Source organism: Halichoerus grypus, chromosome 7 (genome assembly GCF_964656455.1).
Source record: "Halichoerus grypus chromosome 7, mHalGry1.hap1.1, whole genome shotgun sequence".
Taxonomy (NCBI): domain Eukaryota; kingdom Metazoa; phylum Chordata; class Mammalia; order Carnivora; family Phocidae; genus Halichoerus; species Halichoerus grypus.
This window is the reverse complement of record NC_135718.1, coordinates 52,327,718-52,353,084: the sequence shown is the minus strand read 5'-3', so window position 1 is coordinate 52,353,084 and position 25,367 is coordinate 52,327,718. Positions and strand designations below refer to the sequence as shown.

At 37.1% G+C, this 25,367-nt stretch overlaps 1 protein-coding gene across 9 annotated transcripts in view; it reads right to left on the bottom strand.

Moving 5' to 3' along the window:
* Nucleotides 1–25,367, bottom strand: part of CFAP70 (cilia and flagella associated protein 70) — a 110,541-nt gene that overhangs the window by 53,676 nt on the left and 31,498 nt on the right. For 6 of the 9 annotated variants that reach the window (XM_036114138.2, XM_036114139.2, XM_078077578.1 and 3 more), the window contains 5 exons: nucleotides 20,752–20,931; nucleotides 17,832–18,014; nucleotides 14,869–14,963; nucleotides 11,742–11,841; nucleotides 9,759–9,893 (listed from right to left, as the gene is read on the bottom strand). In XM_036114138.2, coding sequence (XP_035970031.1) covers nucleotides 9,759–9,893; nucleotides 11,742–11,841; nucleotides 14,869–14,963; nucleotides 17,832–18,014; nucleotides 20,752–20,931 — 693 coding nt within the window. The remainder of the gene's footprint in view (nucleotides 1–9,758; nucleotides 9,894–11,741; nucleotides 11,842–14,868; nucleotides 14,964–17,831; nucleotides 18,015–20,751; nucleotides 20,932–25,367) is intronic. The other 3 variants (XM_078077577.1, XM_078077581.1, XM_078077582.1) reach the window with 3 other exon arrangements.

The window sequence follows — 25,367 nt, the reverse complement described above, 5'->3', positions numbered from 1 at the left end:
AAGAAAAATCAGCTGTTAACTACATTGGTGCTCCCCTATAACCAATGAGTTGTTTTTCTCCTGTTGAATTCATGATTTTTCTCTTTGCCTTTTAACAGTTCACTATGATGTCTATATTGTAGATCTTTGTATGCTTATCCTACTGGGGATTCTCTGAACTTCTTGGATATGTAGATTAATGTATTCATCAAACATGGGACATTTCCAGGAGGGAGAGGAGCAAGCTGGTGGAGGAGTAGAAGACCTAAATTTCATCTGGTCCCAGGAATTCAGCTAGTTATCAAACCATTCTGAACACCTACAAACTAAACAGGGGATCGAAGAAAAGAATAGTAGCAATTCTATGAACAGAAAAGTGACCACTTTCTGGAAGGTAGGACATGTGGAGAAGTGAATCTCAGGTGATAACATGGGAAGATAGACCCTGGGGGTGGGGGGCGGGGGAGGGAGCCTCCGTCAGCCGGCTACCGGCAAGTGACAGAGCAGCGGAGCACAAAATTGGAACTTTTAGAAGTCTGCTCCACTGAAGGACGTCACTCCAGTGGCTAAGCAAGGGGTGGGGGGTGGGTGTGGAACCCTCACTGGGACAGTGTGGTCTCAGGACCCTCGGGGTCACAGAAAGACCAGGGGTGACTGAGTGTGGCAGAGCTCCCAGGTATTGGAGCGGGGAAGCCGGCTGCAAAGACGGAGCCAAGGAGTGGGCTCGCAGCTCGGGGTTGCCATAAACCGTAATCTGTGGCACAGTCGGGCCACTGCTCTTCGAGCAGGCACCCAACAAGTGGCAGATTGGGGAGAGTCTCCCCTTCTTCCCCCAGGAGGAGCAGCACGGGAGTGCACCGCAGGAATCTGCTGGGTTTGGAGACTCCAAACAGGGTCGGGTGCCAGAGATAGAAACATTTGGTCACGGGCCAGGTGAGCTCAGAGTGCGGCCGGAGACCAGGGAGACAGGAGTAACTGACTGCTTTCCTCTGGGGACTCACTCAGGAGTGGAGCCCTGAGTTCTTGGCTCCTCTGGGGCCAGAGACTGGGAAGCCTCCATTTTCATTCTTGTCCTCCAAAGCTGTACGGAAAACTTTCGGGGAACAAAAGCTACCGAGAGCAAACCCGAGCAGATTACTTAGCCTGGCCCCTGACAAGGACGGTGCAATTCCACCTTGGGCAAAGACATTTGAGAATCACTGCAACAGGCCCCTCCCCCAGAAGATCAGCAAGAACATCCAGCCAAGACCCAGTTTACTGATCAATGAGAACTGTAAAACTCCAGTGCTAGGGGAATACAGCACATAGAATTCATGGCTTTTTCCCCATGATTATTTAGTCTTTCAAAGTTAATTTTTAAAATTTTCTTTATTTTTTCTTTTTCTATTTCTTTTTTTTTAATTTTTCTTCTTTCCTTTTTCAACCAACATCTTATCAATTCCTTTTTAAATTTTTTTTAAAAGATTTTATTTATTTGACAGAGAGACAGAGACAGCGTGAGAGGGAACACAAGCAGGGGAGCAGGAGAGGGAAAAGCAGGCTTCCCATGGAGCAGGAAGCCCAATGCGGGGCTCGATCCCAGGACCCTGGGATCGTGACCTGAGCCAAATGCAGACACTTAATGACCAAGCCACCCAGATGCCCCTTAAAAATCTTTTTTAGTTTTCATTTTTACAGTCATATTCTATGCCCTCATTGTATTTAACCATATATATATTTCTTTCTTTAAATTTTGGTATACAGTTTCTTCTAACAGACCAAAATATACCCTAAATCCAGTGTATGGCTTTGTTCTAGTCTCCCAACTGATCACATTCTCTCCTTTTTTTTTTTTTTCTTCTTTCTGTTTTCAACCAATTTCTTATCTTATCAATTGCTTTTTTAAAATCTTTTTTATTTTTCATCTTTACAGTCATATTGCATCCCTTCATCATATTTACCCTTATTTTTGTATATATATGTTTTTCTTTCTTTAAATTTTTGGGAGGCAGTTTCTTCTAACAGACAAAAAAACACTCAAAATCTAGTGTGTGGCTCTGTTCTATTCACCATCCTGATCATATTCTTTTTTTTTTTTTTCTTTCTTTTCCCCCCGGTTTCAGGTCTCTTCTGATGTGTTTAGTATATATTTTTCTGGGGTCGTTGTTACCCTGTTAGCATTTTGTTCTCTCATTCATCTACTCTTCTCTGGACAAAATGACAAGATGGAAAAACTCACCTCAAAAAAAAAAAGAACAAGAGGCAGTACCAACTGCCAGCGACCTAATCAATATGGACATTAGTAAGATGTTGGAACTAGAGTTCAGAATGACGATTATAAAGATACTAGCTGGGCTTGAAAAAGCATAGAAGCTACTAGAGAATCCCTTTCTGGAGAAATAAAAGAACTAAAATCTAACCAAGTCAAAATCAAAAAGGCTATTAATGAGGTGCAATAAAAAATGGAGGCTCTAACTGCTAAGATTAATGAGGCAGAAGAAAGAATTAGTGATCTAGAAGACCAAATGATGGAGAATAAAGAAGCTGAGAAACAGAGAGATAAACAACTACTGGATCACGAGGGGAGAATTCGAGAGATAAGTGATACCATAAGACAAAACAATATTAGAATAATTGGGATCCCAGAAGAAGAGGAAAGAGAGAGAGGGGCAGAAGGTATATTGGAGCAAATTATAGCACATTCTTCTCTAGTGCACATGGAACATTCTCCAGAATAGATCACATCCTGGGTAACAAATCAGGTCTCAACCAGTACCAAAAGATTGGGATCATTCCCTGCATATTTTCAGACCACAATGCTTTGAAACTAGAACTCAATCACAAGAGGAAAGTCGGAAAGAACTCAAATACATGGAGGGTAAAGAACATCCTACTAAAGAATGAATGGGTCAAACAGGAAATTAAAGAAGAATTAAAAAAATTCATGGAAACAAATGAAAATGAAAAAACAAAATCTTTGGGATGCAGCAAAGGCAGTCCTAAGAGGAAAGTATATAGCAATACAAGGCTTTCTCAAGAAACTAGAAAGGTCTCAAATACACAACCTAACCCTATACCTAAAGGAGCTGGAGAAAGAACAGCAAGTAAAGCCTAAACCCAGCAGGAGAAGAGAAATAATAAAGATCAGAGCAGAAATCAATGAAATAGAAACCAAAAGAACAGTAGAACATATCAACGAAAATAGGAGCTGGTTCTTTGAAAGAATTAACAAGATTGATAAACCCCTGGCCAGACTTATCAAAAAGAAAAGAGAAAGGACCCAAATAAACAAAATCATGAATGAAAGAGAAGAAATCACAGCCAACACCAAAGAAATACAAACAATTATAAGACTATATTATGAGCAACTATATGCCAGCAAATTAGATAATCTGGAAGAAATGGATGCATTCCTAGATACATATAAACTACCAAAACTGAACCAGGAAGAAATAGAAAACCTGAACAGACCCATAACCAGTACGGAAATTGAAGCAGTAATAAAAATCTCCCAACAAACAAGAGCCCAGGGCCAGATGGCTTCCCAGGGCAATTCTACCAAACATTTAAAGAAGAATTAATACCTATTCTTCTGAAACTGTTCCAAAAAATAGAAATGGAAGGAAACCTTCCAAACTCATTTTATGAGGCCAGCATTACCTTGATCCCAAAACCAGACAAAGACCCCACCAAAAAGGAGAATTACAGACCAATATCCCTGATGAACATGGATGCAAAAATTCTCACCAAAATACTAGCCAATAGGATCCAACAGTACATTAAAAGGATTATTCACCACAACCAAGTGGGATTTATTCCTGGGCTGCAAGGTTGGTTCAACATCTGCAAATCAATCAATGTGATACAATACACTAATAAAACAAAGAACAAGAACCATATTATCCTCTCAATAGATGCAGAAAAAGCATTTGACAAAGTACAGCAACCTTTTTTGATTAAAACCCTTCATAAAGTAGGGATAGAGGGTACATACCTCAATATCATAAAATCTACCTATGAAAAACCCACAGTGAATATCATTCTCAATGGGGAAAAACTGAGAGCTTTTCCCCTAAGGTCAGGAACACAGCAGGAATGTCCACTATCACCACTGCTATTCAACATAGTATTAGAAGTCCTAGCCTCAGCAGTCAGACAACAAAAAGAAATAAAAGGCATCCGAATCAGCAAAGAAGAAGTCAAACTCTCACTCTTTGCAGATATGACACTTTATGTGGAAAACCCAAAAGACTCCACCCCAAAACTGCTGGAACTCATACAGGAATTTAGTAAAGTCACAGGATATAAAATCAATGCACAAAAATCAGTTGCATTTCTATACACCAACAACAAGACAGAAGAAAGAGAAATTTAGGAGTCGATCCCATTTACAATTGCACCCAACACCATAAGATACCTAGGAATAAATCTAACCAAAGAGGCAAAGAATCTGTACTCAGAAAACTATAGAACACTCATGAAAGAAATTGAGGAAGACACAAAGAAATGGAAAAACTTTCCATGCTCATGGACTGGAAGAACAAATATTGTGAAAATGTCAATGCTACCCAGAGCAATCTACACATTTAATGCAATCCCTATCAAAATACCATCAACTTTTTTCAAAGAAATGGAACAAATAATCCTAAAATTCGTGTGGAACCAGAAAAGACCCCGAATAGCCAGAGGAATATTGAAAAAGAAAAGCAAAGCTGGTGGCATCACAATTCCGGACTTCAAGCTCTATTACAAAGCTGTCATCATCAGCAAAATAAGTCAATTAGAGAAAGACATGTATCATATGACCTCACTGATATGAGGAATTCTTAATCTCAGGAAACAAACTGAGGGTTGCTGGAGTGGGGGGTGGGGTGGGAGGGATGGGGTGGCTGGGTGATAGACATTGGGGAGGGCATGTGCTATGGTGAGTGCTGTGAATTGTGCAAGACTGTTGAATCACAGATCTGTACCTCTGAAACAAATAATGCAATATATGTTAAGAAAAAAAAAAAGAAGAAGATAGCAGGAGGGGAAGAATGAAGGGTGGGGAAATCGGAGGGGGAGATGAACCATGAGAGATGATGGACTCTGAAAAACAAACTGAGGGTTCTAGAGGGGAGGGGGGTGGGAGGATGGGTTAGCCTGGTGATGGGTATTAAAGAGGGCACATTCTGCATGGAGCACTGGGTGTTATGCACAAACAATGAATCATGGAACACTACATCAAAAACTAATAATGTAATGTATGGTGATTAACATAACAATAAAAAATTAAAAACAAAAAAACAAAAAAAAACCAAAGCTGTCATCATCAAGACAGTATGGTACTGCCACAAAAACAGACACATAGATCAATGGAACAGAATAGAGAGCCCAGAAATGGACCCTCAACTCTATGGTCAACTAATCTTTGACAAAGCAGGAAAGAATGTCCAATGGAAAAAAGTCTCTTCAACAAATGGTGTTGGGAAAATTGGACAGCCACATGCAGAAGAATGAAATTGGACCATTTCCTTACACCACACACAAAAATAGACTCAAAATGGATGAAAAACCTAAATGTGAGACAGGAATCCATCAAAATCCTAGAGGAGAACACAGGCAGCAACCTCTTCGACCTCAGCCGCAGAAACTTCTTCCTAGAAACATTGCCAAAGGCAAGGGAAGCAAGGGCAAAAATGAACTACTGGGACTTCATCAAGATAAAAAGCTTTTGCACAGCAAAGGAAACAGTCAACAAAACCAAGAGACAACCGACAGAATGGGAGAAGATATTTGCAAATGACATATCAGATAAAGGGCCAGTATCCAAAATCTATAAAGAACTTATCAAACTCAACACCCAGAGAACCAATAATCCAATCAAGAAATGGGCAGAAGACATGAACAAACATTTCTGCAAAGAAGACATCCAAATGGCCAACAGACACATGAAAAAGTGCTCAACATCACTCAGTATCAGGGAAATACAAATCAAAACCTCAATGAGATACCACCTCACACCCATCAGAATGGCTAAAATTAACAAGTCAGGAAATGACAGATTTGGGCAAGGATGCGGAGAATGGGGAACCCTCCTACACTGTTGGTGGGAATGCAAGCTGGTGCAGCCACTCTAGAAAACGGTATGGAGGTTCCTTAAAAAGTTGAAAATAGAGCTACCCTACGACCGAGCAATTGCGCTACTGGGTATTTACCCCAAACATACAAATGTAGTGATCCGAAGGGGCACCTGCACCCCAATGTTTATAGCAGCATTGTCCACAATAGCCAAACTATGGAAAGAGCCTAGATGTCCATCAGCAGATGAATGGATAAAGAAGATGTAGTATATATATATACAATGGTATATTATGCGCCATCAAAAAAAAAAAGGAAATCTTCCCATTTGCAATGACGTGGATGGAACTAGAGGGTATTATGCTAAGCGAAATAAGTCAATCAGAGAAAGACAAGTATCATATGATCTCACTGATATGAGGAATTTGAGAAAAAAGACAGAGGATCATAGGGGAAGGGAGGGAAAAATGAAACAAGATGAAACCAGAGAGGGAGACAAACTATAAGAGACTCTTAATCTCAGGAAACAAACAGGATTGCTGGAGTGGAGTGAGGTGGGAGGGATGGGGTAGCTGGGTGATGGACATTGGGGAGGGTATGTGCTATGGTGAGTGCTGTGAATTGTGTAAGACTGATGAATCACAGACCTGTACCCCAGAAAAAAATAATACATTGTATGTTAATTTTAAAAAATGGGTCATTTCCAGACATTATTTCTTCATGTATCATTTCTGTCTCTTACTCTCTCTCTTCTCTCCTGGGACTCTGATTACAATTATGTTGGTTGCTCTCCACAAGATATCCATTTCAACCAACAACATCACTGGGCATAGGTCCTCAACCCACTGCTCCAAATTGTGTGAAGCTTCTATGGCAGCAGAATCACTGCACTGATTAAGCCGAAGGAGTGGAGTAGGGAAGAGCTTAGGTAAGTTTTAGGAGCAGCCCTAAGCAAGAATGCCTCAAACTTCATAGTTTTTCATGCATTAATACTTCTCGGTTTGTTGATGCCTTTGGTCAATTTCCAGAGTGCTGAAATGATTTTTTGTCAATTTGTCCAGCTTTATAGTTGCTTTTGGGGGTGGGTGGATAGAAAATTTGACAAGCTCCTCACTCAGACATAGACAAAAAGATTTTCTAATATTTTTCATATATATTTAAAATTATGATTATATATTTTTAAAAAGTTGTGATCACATTGAATGTAATTTTATATCCTGATTTTTTATTTAATAGACTATCACATACATCCTCTTATGTTTTTAAAATTTTCATAAGGATAATTTTTAATATATGCACAATATTCTCCAACCATATGGATATAATAAAAGTAATAGATAAAGATGTCTGTGTGTCAACTATTCCCCATAGTGCTTTACATATTTTACCTCATTTAATATGTAAAACAACTCTAGGAAATGAGCATTGTCTTCATTTTATTGACAAATAAACTAAACTTGAGAGAAACTTAGTCACTTGCCTGAAGTCACCCAGCTAGTGAATGGCAGTTCCAGAATTCAAGCTAGAGGCTGACTGACATCAAGGCCTATAACCTTTCAATTATGGTATACTGTTTCCCTCAGATTCCTAAGAATATCTTCATGTAGTAAAATTTGGATACAATTCTACTTATTCCCTTAAAATAGATTCCTAGAAGTAGGAATACTATGGGAAAAGATTTAAGCATTCTAAGCTTCTTAATACATACTGACAATTTTTTTTTTTTTTTTTGCAGTTTGTACTAATTTACACTTCTAGTAGTGAATGAGAGTTGTTGTTTTACTACACCTTTGCCACCAATGGGCACTATCATATATTTTTTAAGGGTTTTATTTATTTATTTGACAGAGAGACACAGCAAGAGAGGGAACACAAGCCGGGGGAGTGGGAGAGGGAGAAGCAGGCTCCCCACCGAGCAGAGAGCCTGATGCGGGGCTTGATCCCAGGACCCTGGGATCATGACCTGAGCCGAAGTCAGATGCTTAACAACTGAGCCACCCAGGCACCCCCATTATCATATTTTAAAGAATTGTCTAATTTTACAGGGAAAATGATATTTTATTATTATTTTAATTTGCAATTTTTTGATTATAGATAAGGCCAAACATTTCTTCTTTTATTTATTCGCCATTGACATTTCTTCTTTTGTGATCTGCTATTTCATGTACTTTGCCCTTTAAGAAAAAATCGATGTGTTTTTCTTATTAGTTTGATAAAGTGCTTTATATTTTAGGAATAATAGCCATCTTTCAGATATGTATCCAAATATTCCCCCCAGTTTTTCGGTTACATTGTAATTTTGTTTATGATGGCTTCTTCTACACATAGAAGCTATTCACTTTTTGGTAATCTAAATCTTTTATATCTTTCATTGCTTTCAAGCCTAGGAAGTCTTCCCGGAATTCGTATCTTTTAATTAATAGTCACTTCAACTTTTATATTCTTCACATTTAACTATTCTAATAAACTCTTTCAGAATTTATTTTGATCTATGCTATATGTAACATTTTGGCATTCTTTTTGTCCATTTAACTATTTATAAAACATTAACAATTTAATGGACACAAATTTATCATTTTTATTTATAATAATTTACTAAACCTTTATTATTAGACATTTAAACTTATTTTTAGTTTTTACTATTATAGATCCCAAAAAGTTTTTATGAATATGGAGTTTTTGATCCTATCAAATTATTTCCTTAAGATACCTCCTTATAAGTGTGATTTTTGATTAAAGGATACTTATATAGAAAGAATTTACTACTTAGCTGGTTTGTAAATAGATGATAGGTCTTTCATGACTCTATTATTGAAAAATAGCTGTCTTAATAATGATGAAAGACTAATGTTTTTTTTATTATTGTTATGTTTATTATAAAGACTCACTTTCTCCTAAGAAACAACATGGTAAAGTGACTTTTTGCTTGGGGGAAATATATATATATATTCTCTATTTATATGTAGACATATAGATAGGTAAAAAGATAGATGATTTTAACATTTTAACACCTGAAAATGGAAAGAACCATATTGTAGCTCATTAATCAGCTCATGGATTTAAGTTTTTACATACTTAACACACTAGACTTCTTTCATTTCCTAAAGATTGTGTATCTGACTTTATTGAGTAAAATTGAAATATAATAAACTACATATTTAAAGTATACAATTTGATGAATTTTGACACATGTATACACATGTGAAACCATCACCACAGTCAAGATAACCAACATTTCCCTCATCCCTAATACTTTCCTCACATTCTTTTATAATCCCTCCTTTGCTCTATTCCTGTTCCCAAGCAACCACTGGTCTGCTTTATGTCACTACAGACTATTTTCCTAGAATTCTATTTAAATGGAATCATACATTCTGTACTCTCTTTTATCTGGCTTCTTTCATTTAGCATAATGCATTTGAGATTCATCCATGTTGCATGTATGAATAGGTCATTCCTTTTTTACTACTGAGTAGTATTTCATTATATAGATATACAACAAAATTTGTTTTTCTGTTCACCGGTTGATGGAGATTTAGGTTGTTTCCAGTTTTTGACTTTTCATTATCCTCAAGTTTTTAAGGTTCAATGACAGAATGACTGCAAGGTGCTATATTTAACATCCTAGTATACCAACTGGTTCCAAATTTCAATTGCAAAGATGTGTATGCTAAAGATGTAAATAAACACATACATAAAGGATAAATTAGGATAATACCTTCTATATAATTTTTTCTTACCTTTTCATAGACTGTACTGTCTAGGTAAGGGTAAACATGAAAAGCTCCCCGAATTCTCTTCACACCTGGATACAGCAATGGGACCATATTAACATATGCCACACCATGAAATGAAAGCTGACTTTCATCATCAGCCTAAAGGATTAAAACCAGAGAGCTGTTAGTGCTATAGAGCAATGTAGCATAAGGTATGGAGCTCTGACTTAGTCATTCAAAGACCTGGCTTTAGGAACTAGCTATGCTACTTAACTTTGGCTTTGGGTCAGTTACATAGATATTTTGGATCTACATTTCTTTATATTCAAAATGGGTTTAATAATACCATGATCACTGAAATAATGCATATAAACAGTGTTAATGAATAGTAAAGACAGTAGTTAGATCAACACATACTCAAATTAATTGATAATATATGTATTCAACCAAAAAGTCAATTTCACCATGTTGCTTCTAAGGAAAAAGTGAAGCTTTGTAAAATAAAAACAACAACAATGGAAAGAATCAGAAGCTGTGACTTTTAGCTTTAATTTATAGATTTTTATGAGTGAAAGGGACCTTACAAATCCTCCAGACCAGTGATGACAAATAGACTTTAACTTATGCCTAAATTCCAATAAATTGGTGGATTTGTTTCAGAGTACTGTATTGAGAAAGATTCTGTATCTTTATCTGAGTTCAGAAAGAAAGAGTGTTTTGATTAATCAGTAATATCTGCCATGGATGACAAGAATGAATGATAGTCTCCTATCATGTATTTTCCATCTCTAATTTCATCTAAACTCCCATTACAAAGATGAGTAACATGTTAATTAATATAACAACGTAATTTTTAATGGATGTATGGTTTGCCATAGAAAACTTTAATAGGGAAAAAATCAATTTAGCAAAAGAAAATACATTTAATCCCCACAAGATTAAAAATAATCTTTTTATTTCACATATTATAATAATTAGAAATTAGATTAAAAAGTCCTATGTTCATGTAATAATATTGTATTGTTAAGGAAAGTTAGCCAATGTACATTATATATTACAAAGGGAGAAGTGATTACTAGTAGTAGTATTTTTATTATGCAAAAAACTCTATTTTAAAAGTCAATAAAATAATTTAGGTACTTGTTAAGTATCTGTGGTATACCATGAATCATGCTAGGTGCTGTGGAGGACACAAAGCAGTCTATGACAGGATTCCTACCCTCAAAGAATTTATGAACAAGCAGAAAAGACCAGACATGCACAAATAAAATAATAGAGAACATGTTCTAGGCTCACAAAACTAGATCTTTTCAGAATAATGTACATCAATGAATTCTATTACTCTAATTAGCAGGCTAAAACATTGTAAGTAGGATGTCTAAAAGAAATTCAGGAAAATGCATTAGGTTGAACCATATCGCCAATATTTAACTACTGTGCCCTATAAAAATGGCTATTTTGTGTGGTTTTATTGATGGTAAAACTATAATAAAGAGCTAAAGGGAAATAGGATATCTGGGAATAAAGTCTAAACAATTTTTAGTGAACAATGGGGAGCTAGGGTGACCAGTTATCTTGATTTGCCAGGGACAGGAGAGTTTCCTGGGACATGAGATTTTCAGTGCTAACACCAGGAAACTACTTGGTAAATCAGGTTAAGTTGGTCACTCTAGAGAGCAGCCACATCAGTTCACACACTCCGTTGGTATCAGAATTAGAAGCAGAATAAAAGGTTGGGTCTAGGGACGCCTGGGTGGCTCAGTCATTAAGCGTCTGCCTTTGGCTCAGGTCATGATTCCAGGGTCCTGGGATCGAGCCCAGCATCGGGCTCCCTGCTCCGTGGGAAGCCTGCTTCTCCCTCTCCTGCTCCCCCTGCTTGTTTTCCCTCTCTCACTGTGTCTCTCTCTGTCAAATAAATAAATAAAGTCTTTTTAAAAAATAAAAAAATAAAAGGTTGGGTCTAACCAGACATTTCTTATATAAATATTTTTAAGCAAACAAATTAACCTTATCAAATTTTGCAGCTTTCCCTTTGGGTGCAGTAGTCAGAGGAACTCTTGTGATCTCTACAGGCCAAAATCGACAATCAGCAATTCGCTTCTGAAAACTACAAATCAAAAATCAGTCCATTAACATTATATACAAAAATGAGGTTAGTGTAATTTAAAGGGAAGTATTCTTCTCCTTTAAAAAGTAATGGAGGGGTGCCTGGGTGGTGCAGTCAGCTAGGCAACCAACTCTTGGTTTGGGCTCAGGTCCCGATCTTGGGCTTCTGGGACTGATCCCTGCGTGAATGAGCCCCGCATGGGGCTCAGGGCTCAGTGTGGAGCCTGCTTGGGAGACTCTCTCTTCTGCTGCTCCCTTTGTCCCTCCCCCTCACCCCCTCCCCGCCCCCTCACTCTCTTTCTCTCCCTCTCTCTCAAAATGAATAACTCTTTAAAAAAGTAACGGAATAGGCACACATATATAAATATTTTTATTAGGTAGGTGGGTTTTTTAAACCTTTCCAAATCTATAAATTCCAAAATAATTCTACTATACTGCTAGCAGAGGGAAACTATACTTTTTGGGGGGGGGGGGCAATATGAAGCAAAAGCCTTAAAATGGTCATAATCTTTGACCCAGAAATTCCACTTCTAGTGATTTATTCTAAAGAAATAATCACACAAGTATGCAAATAGTATAAAATATATTTATTTCTCCTGTGGAAATAAAGTAGGACTTACAGTGTCAGCTCTGACACGTAAAGTGTTTAGAAGTTGTTGCTCCTGTTCTTAGAACAAAAACAACAACAAAAAAACCCCAATCAAACTGAAAAATCAATGACCTTTCTTAGATCCATCTAAGGATTAAGTTCGTGGGGCCAATTACCACCCTGAAATTTGGAGATACACGGAAGTATAGAGAATCACGGCTGAGATCAGCTTACAGGTAGGAAAAAGTAACAGAGCCAGTAACTGGTGGAAACACTTTAATGGTAATTTTGACAAATTGCTGGAGGCAGGATTAGCCAAAGTTATAGACTGCTAGAAGCCCAGTCTTACGAGAGCCCCATAGTTTTATGGTTTTAAAGCAAGGGGCCCCATCAAATATTCATGGTGAAGATATGAGAAAAATCCTCTTAGGCAGAAAGAAGGGAAAAGTAACCATTTTGAAATATGCCTGGAGTGTTATCCATAACAAAAGCCTACTCTTGGGGCACCTGGGTGGCTCAGATGTTAAGCGTCTGCCTTCAGCTCGGGTCATGATCCCAGGGTCCTGGGATCGAGCCCCACATTGGGCTCCTGGCTCAGCAGGGAGCTAGCTTCTCCCTCTCCCTCTGTCTCTCCCCCTGCTCATGCTCTCTCTCTCTCTCTGTCTCTGTATCTCTGTGTCTCAAATGAATAAATAAAATCTTAAAAAAAAAAAAGCCTACTCTTTAAGGGAAACTACTTTACCAGAGCCTTATCTGACCCAGGGGAAGGTCAATTAGACAACTCCAGCTCTGTCTAGCCTTCCTGTCTCACATAATAAGTAAAAAATGTTGTTAAACACTTCTGAAGGTCACAGCCCAGGGAGTCAATCCATTAAAATACTGAGATTTAACCAAAGGATTATAAAACACTTCCCCTTCCCAACACCTTCCCACCATATCAACAGGGTTCCAGTATAGTAACAGTGGATTATAACAGAGAGACTGCAAAACATAGACCCTACCTAAGAAAAGTTCTTAGGCAAACCCAAACACAACAGGGGAAGAGCAAAAAAGGAAACGGAAGCCTCTAGCACCTACATATATAGCAAACATTAAACACAGCCCAGCTCCTAGCCAGATTAACAGAAAACTTCACACTAAAAACCCTAATCACCTCACTTCTTATTACCCAATACATAATGTCCAACTTTCAATAAAAAATTACAAGGAATAGTAAAAGGCAAGAAAAAAATACAAAAGAGACACAACATAAGAACTAGACTCAGATATGACACATATTTTGAAATGATCATATAGGGAATTTAAAATAACTATGATTAATATGTTAAGAACTCTAATGGAAAAAGCAGACAACCTGCAGATAATGTAATAGGGAGATGGAAATGTAAAGAAAGAGATGGAAATTTTTCTTATTTTTAATTGATCAAATAGATAACTGTTCAAAGTAATGATAGCAATAATGTATCCTTAACAAAATATCAGCAAGTCAAAGCCAAGAATGTATATTTATATTATGCACCACAGTCATGTGGGGAACCAGAAGTACATAGGAATTTTCTGAAATATCTGCTCAATTTTTCTGTAATTCTAACATTGTTCTTAAAAATAGTCTAGCCTGGTGGTGGTATTAAGGAGGGCACGTATTGCAATGAGCACTGGGTGTTAAACGCAAATAATGAATCATGCAACACTACATCAAAATCTAATGAAGTACTGTATGGTGACTAACATAACATAATAAAAAAAATAGTCTATGAATTGAAAAAGAAAACCAGAGTTCCTCATTCAAATTATACATATATTGATAATCCTCTATTTCTCATCCTCTTCCTAACCCCCAGGTAACAGAGACTGGTAGTTACCCAAACAATATCAAGTGCCCTGTTCTTCTTTAGCATCTAACTCCTGATTTAGTCTGAGTAACAATGTGTCTAACAAAAATATAATTCCCAGCTTCTTGTGCATCTAGAGATGGCTATTGAGATATAAACTGAGGTTGCAGATTCTAGGAAGGCTCTATAAGGGGGGCTAAGACGGCCAGCATGTGTCCTTTTTTATCCATAAACACTGCCCTCTCTTACAACTTTCTGTGAGGAATGTGAACGTGCAGGATGGAGTTCCAACAGCCAGCTTGAACCATGAGACACCCTTGTGGATAGAAGGCACATGTTAAAAAAGGTAGAGCAAAAAGAAAGATGGAGCCTGGATACCTGATAACACTGGAGCTACCATACATGCAGCTCTGGACTTGTTTTATATGAAAAGAAATCAGAATCTACCTTGGTTAAGCCACCATCACTAAAAGACTCTGTTATTAGCAAATATGGTGAAAGAGATTCTCAGATCACCTTAACTCAAATATAGATAAAGTTAACAAAAGTAGTATTTCTTCCCACCTATAGTCTTTGGTGGTTAGACATATTCCCTTCCTCTTCCTACCTGACCACTGCAGGAGGATCAAGGTAGCAGCGACTTTCCAAGTCCCAAATAATCCTTTTCTTTATGCACTCTGCTTGGTTCCTAAATTCCCTGTCCTGTAAAATAGTAAGAAACTTTTGTTTTCTCAGTGTACTGTTGCTTCATCCTGCTCATTCTGTGGTGCATTCTTTTAATGGATTTGATCACAACACTTTTACTACTACTACTATTACTACTATGACTACTACTGTAACTACTACCACAGCTTAAATTTTAGGGTGCTTCACTATTAATAAAATACATAATATAAATTATTTTTATTCTTACAACAATCCAGCACTAAGTTCCAAATATTCACTCATATAACCTCAATCATCTGGTTCTCAACCCTGGATGCATATTAGAATTATCTGAGCTTTTATTTTTCTATTTATTTAGTTTTAAAGATTTTATTTATTTATTTGTCAGAGAGAGAGAGAGCAAGCACAAGCAGGGGGAGAGGCAGACAGAGGGAGAAGCAGGCTCCCCGCTGAGCAGGGAGCCCGATGCGGGACTCAATCCCAGGACCCCGGGATCATGACCTGAGCCAAAGGCAGACGCTTAACTGACTGAGCCACTCAGGTGTCCCTATTTGGGAGCTTTTAAAAAAATCACTACCTGGACAGTGATATTTTGAAAGTAAATTCTTTTTTTTTTTTTTAAGATTTTTTATTTATTTATTTGACAGAGAGAGACACAGCGAGAGAGGGAACAGAAGCAGGGGGAGTGGGAGAGGGAGAAGCAGGCTTCCAGCTGAGCAGGGAGCCCGATGCGGGGCTCAATCCCAGGACCCTGGGATCATGACCTGAGCCGAAGGCAGGCGCTTAATGACTGAGCCACCACCCAGGTGCCTCTGAAAGTAAATTCTTAGGTAACTGATCTCAGTTAGGGCTTGGCCATTGTTATTGTTTTAAAAGCTTTCCAGGTGATTCAAATGAGCAACCAGGGTTGAGAACAATGATCTAAACTAAAAAATATATATATAATGAATTATTATTCAGCCATCAAAAAGAATGAAATCTTGCCATATGCAATGATGTGGATGGAGTTACAGTGTATTATGCTAAGTGAAATAAGTCAGAGAAAGCAAATACCATATGATTTCACTCAAATGTGGAATTTAAGAAATAAAACAGATGAACATATGGGAAAAGAAAAAAAAGAGGGGGAGCAAAATATAAGGGACTCTTAACTATAGAGAACAAACTGAGGGTTGCTGGAGGGGAGGTGGGCAGGGGATGGGCTAGATGGGTGATGGGTATTAAGGAGGACTCTTGTGATGAGCACTGGGTGTTGTATGTAAGTGATGAAACTAAACAAAATTGGACTCCTGAAACTAATATTACACTGTATGTTAACTAACTAGAGTTTAAATAAAAATTTGAAACAGAAAAAAATAAACCAAAATGGAATATAAAATCCAAATATGTAAAATAAAATACCTGATCTAAACAAAAATATAAATCAAAGAACAGGATGCATTTTCACTCATCACAATGATGAGAGAAGACACTGCACAATGTTTTCCAAATATTGCCTGACTTATTTCAACTATTTAAAATATTTAGTCAGATACTTAACATAATTCAACCATTTTCATTTTACAAATTATTTTTTTGAATGTTTCCACTAATGATTATTAACTCATTCAAGAAACATTTGCAAGTGTGCTTGCAGCATTTTCTCTGCTCTTGACAAGTATAGGATGTAGAAAGAAAGAACAAAAGAAGAAATGAAGAATGAGGGAAGGAAGGAAGGAGGAAACAGAAAAGGAAGGAGGAAGAGAGGAATAAAAAGAAAAGGATAATTTCAACAACCTAAACATCCACCAATAGGAGACTGGTTAAGTGAATTTAAGTATGTCCATATACAATGTCATGTCATACAGCAAGTGCAAAGAAAGAAAAAGAGTAAGAATGTTCTTTAGGTAGCAATGTGGAAAAATCACCAAGGTACACTAAAAAGCAAGTTGTAAAACAGTGAGTATGCCACCATTTCAGTAAAAACACAAACAAACAATAGGGAAAGAATACATGTATGTATATATGTGGGTATATAAAGCAAAACTGACATTTTCCCCTGCTTTCAATATGATTAAGCACTTTATTTACTCAGTTAAAAACAAATAAACACTTAAAAAGAAAATAAAAATAAACAATAAACACTTTACACACTGAGATAAAAAAAATAGTGTCTTCCTGACGGGTTCTAGTCTGAAAATAACAGGATTTTTGAATACTTCCTATAAATCTAGACTTCCTAAAGGAAAATAGTTTTATCCCTGACTTTTACTATGCTAATGTCTCTGAGTCAGTCTTTCTGAAATCTTACTCCTTTGCACTCTTTGCAAGGAAACTTCACTCTTCCAAATGTTTTTGTTTGTGAGTCTTTTTTCCTTTGAGTATATATATTTGCTTTTATATGCATGACCTATGACCATATTATTACCTACTCAAAAATAAATAAATCTGTGGCACCCGGGTGGCTCAGCTGGTTAAGCGTCTGCCTTTGGCTCAGGTCATGATCCCAGGGTCCTGGGATCCAGCCCAGAGTAGGGCTCCCTGTTCAGTGGGGAGTCTGCCTGTCCCTCTCCCTCTACTCCTCCCCCTGCCCTGCTTGTGCTCTCCCTCCCTCTCTCTCTATCAAATAAATAAAATCTTTTAAAAATGAATAAATAAATAAATTTAAAATAAAGAGTAAATTTGAATTTAATAAATTATTTTGTTTGTTGAACTTAAGAAGTCAGGAGACATTTTCATCAAAATTAGATAATTGTTTTATTTTAACAAGTAACAAATATATATAAATATATTTTGTGTATTATATATAATAACATTAATTATATTATGTTATTAATAAATATATAATATAAAAACATTTAAAAAGTGTTTTAGCATCTGTCTATGCATTTAGTTTATCACCAAAAAACTGCATAATTCTCTCACCTCAGGGTGGTTGAGTTCTCCTTCTTCTTCCTCATAGGGCCCACCAATGATGAAAGCATCAGGAATGTTATTAGCTCCTGGAGCCAGAATGTTGGCAATTGGCCATTTTTTGGGCCTGGGAACAGGTTCTCTTTCCCCTCCAAGCTTTAGAGTTCCATTCTTGAACAAAATGGGAGAGTCTTTCTACAGAATATCATACATAGGAAATTTTGTAAAAGACTTCAAAATGAACAAAAAAGATTACTGAAGTATCTTTTCAATGTAATGTTGGGTGTTGTCTAACAGACCGTTCTTTCTGTGATTATCTGATTCTACAGAGGAGCCTGTGCCCTTCATTGTCTTTGTGCTATTTTATAATTTTTAATTTATAAAAAATTGATAATAATGCAAAGTATTCTTGTCCATAGATATACAAATATATTTTGTTCAGTGGAGATGTAATTGATTATTGCCATGTGGCTGATGATGAGTTTAGAATTATTGGCAAATTCATTTCAACATTCCTGATTGCTTATATATGGGTTACTTCTTCAGATTCTCCTTTGAACCCTTTTTGGTTTAAATCCTTTTTGTTATTTTATATCTATATGAGAGTTATGATATACCTTTTTAAAAATTACCTTTATAAAAATTACCTTTTTAAAAACAAACTTATAGCTGACAAAGGGTTAGCAATATAGGCACTCTCCTACCTATAATTTATCTAAAATATACTTGCAATAGAAAATTGATAAAGATATAAATAGGCAAATTATAGAAAGGGAAATTAGATAATCCACCATTTAAATAACAACGTGCTAGATATTCTTAATAATTGCAATGAACATTAAAACAATGAGATATCATTTTAAACCACAGATTGGCAAAATCTGTCTGAAAATAACAAGCATTGGCAATATTGTGAAGGGAATGGTATTCTTTTTTTTTTTTTTTTTAAATGTTTTATTTATTTATTCATGAGAGTCAGAGAGAGAGAGAGAGAGAGAGAGAGGCAGAGGCAGAGGGAGAAGCAGGCTCCCCGCCTAGCAGGGAGCCCGATGCGGGACTCGATCCCAGGACCCTGGGATCATGACCTGAGCCGAAGGCAGACGCTTAACCATCTGAGCCACCCAGGCGCCCGGGAATGGTATTCTTATACATAGTTGATGGAAATATAAATTGGTATAACTATGGAAAGCCATTTTGCAGTCTCCAGTAAATTTAAAATTGTCATACCCTATAATTCAACAATTCTAGTTGTTTGGGTTAGCTAAAAAACTTCTGTGAAGGAGAGGCATTTCTGGAATGGCAGAGTAAAGACCGCTGAAAAGCTGCTCCTCCATAACAACAAGAATAGTGGCAAAAATTGTTAAAATAAAGGATGCCAAGACCACTCAATGGAGAAAGGACAGTCTTTCTTTCTTTCTTCTTTCTTTCTTTCTTTCTTTCTTTCTTTCTTTCTTTTTCTTTCTTTTTTTTTCTTTCTTTCTTTCTTTCTTTCTTTCTTTCTTTCTTTCTTTCTTTCTTTCTTTCTTTCTTTTTTAAAAGATTTTATTTATTTATTTGACAGAGAAAGAGAGAGAGAGAAAGCACAAGCAGGTGGAGTGGCGGGCAGAGGGAGAGGGAGAAGCAGGCTCCCCACTGAGCAAGGAGCCCAATGTGGGGCTCAATCCCAGGATGCTGGGATCATGACCTGAGCTGAAGGCAGACACTTAACCGACTGAGCCACCCAGGCGCCCCGGACAATCTTTTCAATAAATGATGCAGAAAACTAATTATCCGGGGCACCTGGGTGGCTCAGTCATTAAGCGTCTGCCTTCAGCTCAGGTCATGATCCCAGGGTCCTGGGATCGAGCCCCGCCTCGGGCTCCCTGCTCTGCGGGAAGCCTGCTTCTCCCTCTCCCACTCCCCCTGCTTGTGTTCCCTCTCTCTCTGTGTCTCTCTCTGTCAAATAAATAAATAAAATCTTTAAAAAGTATATATATATACAAATGGCAATATAAGCATGGAAAAAGATGTTCAACGTCATCAGTCATTAGGGAAATGCAAATCTAAAACACAAGAAGATGCCACTTCACACCTATTAGAATGGGTATTATCACAAAACAAAAAAAAACAAAAAAATAATAAATATGGACGAGGATATGGAGAAATTGGAACCCTTTATACTGCTGGTGGGAATGTAAATGGTGAAGAGGAATTGGAGGGTTCCTACTGAAATGTAGATGTCAATAAAACAGATGGCAGTATTAACTAATTATACCTTTTTAGCAAGCAATTTGGAAATCTCTATCAAGAGCCTCAAAAAATCCAACACAATCATTCCATAGAAATGTTGACTAAGAGGGGTGCCTGGGTGGCTCGGTTGAGCATCTGACTCTTGATTTTGGCTCAGGTCATGATCTCAGGGTCATGGGATCCAGCAGTGTGTGTCAGGCTCTGCAGTCAGCAGGGACTCTGCTTGAAATTCTCTCTCCATTTCCCTCTGCCCCTCTGCCCCTCTGCCCTACGCACCTGCACTCCCTCTCCCCCCCTCAAAATAAATAAATAATCTTAAAAAAAAAAAAAAAAGAAATTTGGACTAAGAAAATAACCTGAAATTAAGAGAAAGTTTTATACAATTAAGCACACAAATCCACAAAATACACGCATAAAAGTAATATATAGAAACACATTAAAAATAGTCAATTTTAAAATGCCTTACATATTTTCCACCATAAATATATATTTATTGACATAAATTATATGTAATATATACTATTATGTATATGTAAACTATAGATATCTACATATAAAACAGAAGTAAACTTTATTTTTTTAAACCTAAAGAAAATCTCAGCCATTAATTGAGAGCTTGCTTTGAATGAAATCTTAGCAAGTGAGGAAGAGATGACCATATGAGTGTTTAAATCTATATAAATATCTGGTTGTAGGGCTTTACCTCTCCAACTGATGGAACTTGCATACCAACCATGTAGTTCTGCATAGGCCCTACTGGAATGAAAGATTCAGGCACAGAGTAGGCAGCCTCCAATGTGACTTTCAGTAGATTGCCTCCTAAGATCTGTGCTGTGGTCAATAAGGGTTCTGCCACAAATACTTTAACTTCAAGACTGCACTGCTGGAAAAGAATAAAATTATGCAGCATTTTGAGAATGCCAGAGGCCTTCCCACCCCCAGCCCCTTTTTTCATTATCTTATTTGAATCTCATATCACTGTTCAAGGTAAGAAGGTCAAGTTTAATTATTTCCATATAGAGGATTCAAATAACTTTCTCTAAGTCTCATGAGTTAGAACTACAGCTGAGATGAGAATCTTATTCCTAAGCTAGAGGCCTTTCCCCTCTACCATACTGAGGTCACATATGTATACAAATACATATAAAAGAGGAATTGGAAGGTCCTATACTGAAATGTTAATAGTAGTTTCACATGAGTGACATTGGGTTGCTTTTTTTGCCAGTTTATATTCTGTGACTATCTTTGTAATTTAAATGTAGTACTTTTTTAAAAATTAGACTCCACCAAAAAATTGCTAGAACTGATACAGGAATTCAGTAAACTCACAGGATATAAAATCAATGCACAGAAGTCTACTGCATTTCTATACACCAATAATGAAGCAGCAGAAAGAGAAATCAAGGAATCAATCCCATTTACAATTGCACCAAAAACTATAAGATACCTAGGAATAAACCTAATCAAAGAGGTAAAAGATCTGTATTCTGAAAACTATAGAGTGCTTTTGAAAGAAATTGAGGAAGGCACAAAGAAATGGAAAAACATTCCATGCTCATGGATTGGAAGAACAAATATTGTTAAAATGTCTATACTACCCAAAGCAATCTACACATTCAATGCAATCCCTATCAAAATAACACCAGCATTATTCACAGAGCTGGAAAAAACAATCCTAAAATTTGTATGGAACCAGAAAATACCCCAAATAGCCAAAGTAATGTTGAAAAGGAAAACCAAAGCTGGACACATCAGAGTTCTGGACGTCAAAGCTGTATTATAAAGCTGTAATCATCAAGACAGTATGGCACTGGCACAAAAACAGACACATAGATCAATGGAACAGAACAGAGAGCCCAGAAATGGACCCTCAGCTATATGGCAGGAAAGAATATACAATGGAAAAAAGACAGTCTCTTCAACAAATGGCATTGGGAAAATTAGACAGCCACATGCAGAAGAACAAAACTGGACCACTTTCTTATACCATACAAAAAAATAAATTCAAATGGATGAAAAATCTAAATGTGAGACAGGGATCCATCAAAATCCTAGAGGAGAACACAGGCAGCAACCTCTTTGACCTTGGTCACAGCAACTTCTTACTAGACATGTCTCCAGAAGCAAGAGAAACAAAAGCAGAAATGAACTATTGGGACTTCATCAAGATAAAAAGCTTTTGCACAGCAAAGGAAATAATCAACAAAACTAAAAGGCAAACCTACAGAATGGAGAAGACATTTGCAAATGACATATCAGATAAAGGGCTAGTATCCAAAATCTATAAAGAATTTATCAAACTCAACACCCAAAGAACAAATAATCCAATCAAGAAATGGGCAGAATACATGAACAGACATTTCTCCAAAGAAGACATACAAATGGCTAAAAGACACATGAAAAAATGTTCAACATCACTTGGTATCAGAGAAATACAAATCAAAACCACAATGAGATAGATAACACCTCACACTAGTCAGAATGGCTAACATTAACAACTCAGGAAACAACCGATGTTGGTGAGGATACAGAGAAAGGGGGATCCTTTTGCACTGTTGGTAGGAATGCAAACTGGTACAGCCACTCTGGAAAACCGTATGGAGGTTCCTCAAAAAGTTGACAATAGAGCTACCCTATGACCCAGCAATCGCACTCCTAGGTATTTATCCAAAGGATATATAGTGATTCCAGGGGGTACCTGCGCCCCAATGTTTATAGCAGCAATGTCCACAATAGCCAAAATATGGAAAGAGCCCAGATGTCCATCAACTGATGAATGGATAAAGAAGATGTGATATATATATATAATGGAATATTACTTGGCCACCAAAAAGAATGAAATCTTGCCATTTGCAATGACGTGGATGGAGCTAGTGTATTATGCTAAGTGAAATAAGTCAGAGAAAGACAAATACCAAATGATTTCACTCACATGTGGAATTTAAAAAACAACACAGATGAACATGGGGAAGGGAAGGAAAAATAAAATAAGATAAAAACAGAGAGGGAGGCAAACCATAACATGCTCTTAACAATAGGGAACAAACTGAGGGTTGCTGGAGGGGAGGTGGGTGGGGGGATGGGGTAACGGGTGATGGGCATTAAGGAGGGCACTTGATGTAATGAACACTGGGTATTATATACAACTGATGAATCATTAAATTCTACCCCTGAAACTAATAATACACTATATGTTAACAACTTGAATTTAAGTAAAATCTAAAATAAATAAATAAATAAAATAAAATTTTAGGTTTTTTTACTAAATATTTGAAAATCATATTCTTTAATATATTTCCATTTTTCACAGATGAGAAAGTATTTCTTGACAGCATGAACAAGCTCAAAAAATGAGTTTTTTAGAAGAGCTACCAAGGATTCGATGTTAGTGATGTACCCAAGTAGGGCTATCAAGACAGCTCATGTTTTAATTAGAGAGGAGAAAAATAATTTGTTCATTTTTATTTTCTTAGAAATCAACATTAATAGAATAATTAATATTATTGTTAAAGAATTACACATTCTACTGGGGCGCCTGGGTGGCTCAGTCAGTTGAGTGTCTGACTCTGGGTTTCTGCTCAGATCATGATCTCAGGGTCCTGAGATCAAGCCCCACTTTGGGCTCCACACTCAGCGGGAAGTCTGCTTGAGATTCTCTCTTTCCTTCTCCTTCTGCTCCTCCCCCTGCTCGCACACATGCATGCTCTATCTCTCTCTAAAATAATCCTTAAGGAAAAAAAGAATTACATATTCTACAATGAGAAATTTCCAAGTTATGTCTCCAATAGAAATTCTCAGAAACAATGCTGGAAATGGTGTTCAGATAGCCTGCTAGTTCATGAGATGTACATATCATATGTGGATATGTTGTTTATTTGTATTAACAAAATGTAGAACATCACTCTACTAGGTAAATCTTAAAAAGTAAAGTTGAAATGTAATTTCAAAAAACAAAAAACAAAAAAGGGGCCCCTAGGTGGCTCAGATGGTTAAGTGTCTGCCTTCAGCTCAGGTCATGATCCCAGCGTCCTGGGATCAAGCCCCATATCAGGTTCCTGGCTCAGCGGGGAACCTCTTCTCCCTCTCCCTCTGCCTCTCCCCCTGCTCATCCTCGCTCTCTCTGTATCTCTGTGTCTAACATGAATAAATAAAATCTTTAATAAAAAATAAAAATATAAAAAAAAAGAACTTTGTAATGACCTTGGGGGAAAAAAAAGAAATTCTGATTTGGCAAATGTGCTTTTATTTGTATTTTATTTTTTTTCTGGAAAAACCCTGACTCTTTAATTTTTCTCCTTGCCTGGCACGGCCCAGACTTGAGACATCTGAGCTTTACAAACACGATACAAATGTCAGCTCCTGGGGCCCTCAAACCATGGGGTTAAGTGCAGGCAGGGGAGGCCCCTTCCTGAAACTCCTTAAAGTACATCCACAGACTGGCCCCCATGTGGCCCTGAAGTTGGCCCATCAGCACACTGACAAGTCCATGTGCTGACAGGCATGGAGGGTGGGAAATGTGCTTTTTAATAAGAAAATATTTTTTCTTTTTCTTCTTTTTTTTAAAGATTTTATTTATTTATTTGACAGAGAGAGAGGGGGAGCGAGCACACAAGCGGGGGGAGCAGCAGATGGAGAGAAGCAGGCTTTCCGCTGAGCAGGGAGCCCCATGTGGGTCTCCATCCCAGGACCCTGCAATCATGACCCGAGCCAAAGGCAGATGCTTAACAGACTGAGCCACCCAAGCGCCCCAAGAAAATATTTTTTCAAATATATATGTATATACCCATATATATACGGATATAGGTATAGATATAGATATATATGTATGTATCTAACATTCACACACAGGATACAATAGAAAGAAGCTTTAAAATGTATATTGGTTAGAACAATACAAAGATTAGCATGTCTCCCACACAAGGATGACACATAAATTCATGAAGCATTCCATATAAAAAATAAATAAAATAAAATGTGTATTGGTTGCTAATTATATGCCAGGCACTTTACCACAGCACTAGGAATATAATGATAAAGGAGACATGGCCCCTTTTATTATGGGATTCATATTGTAATTCCATGATTTATGATAAATCCTATAATAGAGACCTGTATAAAATGCCCTAGTCAAGGAGCACTAAAGAGGAAGTGAATAATTAATTATTGGGGTGGGGACGAGAGATGGTGATGCCTAAATTGACTTCTATAAAATAAATTACTAAAAGTTTGCAATTTAGATAAGCAGAGAAAGGAAAGAAAATAATTCTGAACTAAAAGAAGAGTTTATGTAAAAGAGGATTGAAACAGCATGGTGTATTT